This window comes from Austrofundulus limnaeus, unplaced genomic scaffold (genome assembly GCF_001266775.1).
Source record: "Austrofundulus limnaeus strain Quisiro unplaced genomic scaffold, Austrofundulus_limnaeus-1.0 Scaffold164, whole genome shotgun sequence".
NCBI lineage: Eukaryota > Metazoa > Chordata > Actinopteri > Cyprinodontiformes > Rivulidae > Austrofundulus > Austrofundulus limnaeus.
In genome coordinates this window covers 780,886-787,143 of record NW_013952566.1, presented here as the reverse complement: position 1 = coordinate 787,143, position 6,258 = coordinate 780,886, and the positions used below count along the sequence as shown (strand labels likewise).

Genomic DNA, 6,258 nt, shown 5'->3' with positions numbered 1-6,258 from the left:
ATGCGCGAGCGCGCGCGGGGGTACCCATCTGCGATAGCCTTAGAGGGCGGAGCTTACACGAAATAGAATCACTGATTTAATACATGTTATCTGATTTATTATTTACAAATAAATGGCAAAGAATCAACGGCTTCCAGAGGCAACACTAAAAAAAAACATAAAACTAAGTCAATATTATATTTTGAAAAAGTCTCATCAAGCTCAGAGAAGCTYTTGAGATATTTGTCAACATTAATGCGCAAATGCACTTGTGTCTTTATTTTTCAGAATTGTAAAACAATGACCAAACCGGTGGCATGGCTCTCTACTGCAGTTATCCCTGGCTGTGCAGCGTCACCAACACTATCATGATCAATAGAGACCACTCGACCAAACAGTTTTCCTCCCAAAACAGAAACATGAARCTAAAGAGTGTGAAATCAGTACTGGACCTTAAAATCAGCCTAATTTAATGTCAATATATTGTGCATCCCTAATTTCTTTTATAAAAGCAACCAATAGTGCACTGCTTTCCCTTGGATGGATTTTAGATTTTTTTTGTTCAGAACTACTTTATAATGTCTTAGTTAAGATATGCATTTATTTTTATGAAATGCCGATCCTTATTTATAACAGACATGCCTGAACCTAAATTTACTCTTTTATCTAAGTTTTTGTGTGTAAACAGTGAGTTGTTATGAGGTTTTTAGTGTAGCGCTCATTCTCCTCCAAGACTAGTACCATCAGTAACTGACGGTTTGTGACATTTAACCCTCCTGCTGCCCTTGGGTCAAARGCATCAGGAGGGTCTTGTGGGTCATTTTGACCCAAGGGCAGCAGGAGGGTTAACATTATCAGGTTTGCATCGTGTTTCATTTAATATTCATTCAGTCTCTTCAATCTTACCAAACGTGCTGCGAACCATTTCTCCTTGTTCACAGCCACCATACRAATGCAGAAGATTAGAGTGGTGTGAAACCGTGTGCATGTTTTTGCTGCATCCTGGGAACCATTTCCCAGAAAAAGGCAGCCTTGTGGGGACTGAATGTGCATTGTGCACCCGAAATGAGCATCAAACTTATCTGTGCATCGATGCGCAGATAAGTTTGATGCTCATTTTGGGTGGGAGGTTGGGTTTAGGACCAAGGTGTAAATTGAGTTTAGGTTAGTTTTAGGKWSRGKYAGKTWGGTACCTGTGAGATTAATTTTAAGGTAAATGCTCAGGGTTAGGACATAAAATTACCAGAAAATGAATGGAAGTCAATCCGCTGTCCCCACAGGGATATAAAAACAAACCTGTGTGTGTGAACAGGAAGTAGAAACATGTTTTAAGTCGTGATATTTCTTGTCATTTCCTGCTCTCATGTAAAATCAGTGACGGCTGCAGTGGAGGGAGAGACTGCCACTGTGTGGTGATTCTCAATAATTGATGCTTTCCTCCTTTTGACCCATATTAACCATTGATGAGTTTATTTTACCCCGTGCATTCAGCCTACTTGTCCTCCTGGCTGCAGGTGTACGTCTCGACGGGTCAGGGACCTGTGGTGGCAGGGAGTCCCCCCGAGCGTCAGAGGCAAGGTGTGGAGCCTGGCTGTGGGCAACGAGCTCAACATCACACACGGTACAGGAGAAAGCTTCTAATGTGACTCTTTCTAATTTACAAAATAATCAGAAGCTAATATAATTTAATAGGTTGAWTAATGGGTTGGTTTATTACGTTTTCCTGCAGCTGTGGAAGAACTCCTGCTGAATACACATTAAAGAACATGTTTTTTGTGCTTTAGTTCWTTACGTTCCCACAGTGATGGTGTGGACACTGATCTGTCCTTATCCTTGTGTGGACCATGTTAAATGTTCCCCACAAGGGTGGTCTAATGTCAAATTAAGTCCTCACAACGATATCAAGACATGGTGACGCACAGTGGTGTCTCAGTGTCTGAATAAATGAAGTAGATGGAGGACGACAGCAGAGTTCTTCTGTTAGAGAATGGTCACGGTACAGTGACTCTCTCATTACAGGAGACAACTCTGATATAACACACACACACACTGTGCAGGTTCATTTTCCTCTTACTGCACCAATGTGTGTGTGTGTGTGTGTGCACTCCTCTTCACTCTGTACCTGCTGAGCTGGCTCTTTGGTCGTCTTGTAACTGGAGCCTCAGTACATCAGAACACACACTGTTCAGTCTCTGCGAGGTCCCACATAAGTTGACTTCATGCAGTTTCTCATCACAAAGTGGTGACAGATGAAGATAGAACTGGTTTGGTTTCACTGATTGTGATTAATGTTTCATTAACTCTGCAGAAAGTGCTGCATTATCTGCTACATCTTGTAACATTACACATAAACAGGAAACTCATTTAAAAATCTTTTAGTTTGCAACTAATAGTGCGTTACTCTAGAAAGGATACAGAATAAAATTTTTATGATAGTAAGTTTGTGGATTACAGTAAAAAGAAGGAAAATGCAGTTTGTATGACATGTAGCGGGTAGAAAATGAGTCTGTAAGAAACGCTGTGGTGAATTAGATGCTCAGAACCTTAGAATCACAAGCTGGGAGCAATAATGACTTTAAAATAAGGACTTAAAAATCCCTTTTTAAAACTTTTACTGTATTTTAAAACAATCCACTCTACACTGCCTTTGTGTACTTTGGGTTCAGAAACTATTCAAACAACTTTCACCTTGGACTGCTGTGTTGTATTCAATCAGTACTTAGTGATTCACACTCAGTATTTTTCGTAGCGTTTTCTCCCTGCAGCTGGTATACACTCCCCTCCAAACATATGAGAACAGTAATAATTCTGTTCTTTTTGTTTTACACTGAAGACGTTTGAGTTTAAGATCAAAAGATGAGATGACTTCTGAATGTCAGCTTTTATTCCTGGTATTTACATTTACGCTGAGCCGGAAAAGGBTAGACTGCCTTCTCCAGGTCAGGGGGGTCGTCCTGCCTCAAGTGGAGGAGTTTAAGTATCTGKGGATCTTGTTCACGAATGGGGGAAGAACGGAGCGGGAGATCGACAGGCGGATTGGCGCAGCGTCTGCTGTAAAGCGGGCGCTGTACCGGTCCGTCGTGGTGAAGAGAGAGCTGAGTCAGAAAGCGAAGCTCTCGATTTACCGGTCGATCTACGTTCCTACCCTCATCTATGGTCATGAGCTTTGGGTCATGACCGAAAGAAYGAGGTCCCGGATACAAGCGGCCGAAATGARTTTCCTCCRCAGGGTGGCTGGACTCTCCCTTAGAGATAGAGTGAGAAGCTCGGTCATCCGGGAGGGACTCAGAGTAGAGCCGCTGCTCCTCCACGTCGAGAGGAGCCAGTTGAGGTGCTCGGGCATCTGGTAAGGATGCCTCCTGGACGCCTCCCTGGTGAGGTATTCCGGGCACGTCCCACTGGGAGGAGGCCCCGAGGAAGACCCAGGACACGCTGGAGGGGCTATGTCTCTCGGCTGGCCTGGGAACGCCTTGGAGTTCCCCCGGAGGAGCTGGAAGAAGTGGCTGGGGAGAGGGAGGTCTGGGCCTCCCTTCTGAAGCTGCTGCCCCCGCGACCCGACCCCGGATAGGCGGAAGAAAATGGATGGATRCATTTACAATATTTACTATTTTAACTGTATAGATGCTAAAGATTGCTCATTGTTCTCTGTGATCCTTTGGTTCTCCAGTGTTTTTATACTTATTTCTTCCTTGTGTGCTCTAATATTCTTCCTTTATACTTTATCTCTAATGTTGACTTAAATGGTTGCAGCTGTAATAATTGCAATTTCCCCCCAGGGATCATTAAAATATCCTGATTCTGATACATGCAGATGTGTTAAACATCTTAGGATATATCACAGTTTGAATTACACCACAGCATCTTTAGGTGAGCAAAACTATTAGAATATTTGACTGACAGGTGTTTCTTATTGTTCAAACATTAAATAACTCTGCATGACTAGTCTACTTTTTGTCCTGGGTTTAAACCTATAAAGTAGGTTTTTCTTCTTAAAGAAACGTGAAGACCAGAGAGCTGTCTGTGAGAGAGAAGCTGAGAAAATAAGGAAAATTAATCAGAGCCAATGGACAAACATTGGGCAGAGCAAGCWCAACAGTTTGAAATGTCCTGAATAAGAAAGAAACTACTGGTGTGTTGAGCAAGAAGCTTCCAACAGGTCAGCCAAGAAAAACAACAGTAGTTGATGACAGAAATATTGGGAGAGCTGTGAAGAAAAAAAACCAAAACTTCAGTAGGAGACATCACCAACAACCTGCACAGTGCAGGGGTGAAGATATCACAGTCCACTGAAGAAGACTCAGAGCAGAAATATAAAGGCCATACACAAAGATGCAGACCACTCATCAGTAACAAGAATCAGAAGGCCAGAGTGACATTTGTAAAGAAGTACAGAGATGAGCCACAAAAGCTCTGGAAGACACCCTTATAGACTGATGAGGTCAAGATTAATCTCTACCAAAGTGTGGAGAAAGAAATGAAGTGCTGATGATCAGAAGCACACAAGCTCATCTGTGAAGCATGGTGCAGGTGATGTCATGGCTGCTTCAGGAACAGCCTCATTAATATTTACTGATGATGGAACTGATKATGGCAGCARCAGAATAAATTCTGAAGTGTACAGAAACATTTTGTCTGACAATTTACAGAAAAATGCATCCAAATTAATCTGGAGGAGTTTCATCCTGCAGCAGGAAAATGAGCCAAAGCTCACTACCAACGAAACTAAGGACTTCATCAGGGTTTAAATTGGCCAAGTCAGTCACCTGACCTGAACCCAACAGAGCATTTCACATCTTGAAGAGGAGACTGAAGAGAGAAACTCCTTGAAACAAACAAGATCTGAARGAAGCTGCAGTAMAAGCCTGAAACAGCAACACAAATGAATAATCAACAGTTTGGTGTTGCTGCAGGATTGAGTCAGGCAAGAGTTACACCAGTAAATATTAGATGTTCTTTACTTTAAGATTATTTGTTTCAATACTTTTGCTCACCTAAAGATGMTGTGGTGKAATACAAACTGTGATGTATCCTACGTAGTTTAACATATCTCGATGTAAATACCAGGAAATAAAACCTGATGTTCTGAACTCTTGTCTCATCTTTTGAATTTAACTCAAATGTCTTCATTGTAAAAGAAAAACAAAAAGAACAGAATTATTGCTGTTCCTATACCTTTGGAGGGGACTGTAAATGTGCTGGTGTGAGTGTTGAACAGGTCACTCATTACCTGGATCTCATCACTAGAGGGCAGCCACAGGTCAAAGCAGAGGTCTGCATGAAATAACTGCTCTGAATCAGCTGCAGTGTTTCTGCTGCACAGTTTCATCCACCAACACTCGTTCTGTTTAGTCATCCTGTCCTCTGATCAGAGCCTTTAACCTTTGACCCCTCCCCTCATGCACTTTGTTCTGTGTCCCCGCAGAGCTGTATAACATCTGTCTCGCCCGGGCCAAAGAGAAGTGTAGGACCACTGCAGCCCCCTCCACAGACACCGACACTGAAGGTAGAGACCCACCCCCAGCTTCAGTTTGAACTTTATTTTCAGGCACATTGTTTGATGATGTCACTTCTTCCAGATGTTTCAGGTTCTTCAGACCGAGAGTCGAGCCTGGAGCTGATCAAGCTGGACATCTCCAGAACCTTCCCCCAGCTGTGCATCTTCCAGCAGGTCAGTCAGACGTCTGGTCGTCTTGTGCTGTTGTGTTTTTTTGTTTTTGTCTTTATTGTTTGTGTGTTGATCATCAGGGTGGGCCCTACCACGACGTGCTGCACAGCATTCTGGGAGCGTACACATGTTACCGGCCKGACGTTGGTTATGTGAGTCACTGAAACACAGCTTCTCACGAGGAGTGACACTACAGTACTGACTTTATGTCTGACATAAACAAGAGSAAGCTGAAACTAAACATTTATTGTCAGACTTTTGGTTYACTTCTAAATTTAACTATTTGTTGCAGCTTAAAAGTCCAGACGAGTTTTCACATTTTTAATATCYGCAGTGGTTCAAACGTCAACATGAGTCGACTCAGAAACGTTGAAGGAGCGCCCCCTGTAGGCTGGCTGCAGTATAACTGTTGAAGTTCATTCAAGTGAACGGGACATTTTCCTCAGCCCGTCTGTTCCAACTTCTGTTGTTTCATTTACTTCTTACCTATGGAAGCGATTGTGTTCCATAATCCTAATTAAAATGGATTAATAGAAATGCTGTTTCATTTTCAACATGTACCTGATTTTTTTGACTCATAAGTAAAATTATAAATACATAATCCAAACTGTATG

General features: G+C 42.4%; 1 protein-coding gene across 1 annotated transcript in view; it reads left to right on the top strand.

Annotated features, from left to right (window-relative positions):
- Positions 1–6,258, top strand: part of tbc1d14 (TBC1 domain family, member 14) — a gene marked incomplete in the record, with an annotated part of 48,559 nt that overhangs the window by 35,708 nt on the left and 6,593 nt on the right. The window contains 4 exon segments of the mRNA XM_014017245.1: positions 1,494–1,600; positions 5,402–5,482; positions 5,556–5,647; positions 5,725–5,796. Coding sequence (XP_013872699.1) covers positions 1,494–1,600; positions 5,402–5,482; positions 5,556–5,647; positions 5,725–5,796 — 352 coding nt within the window.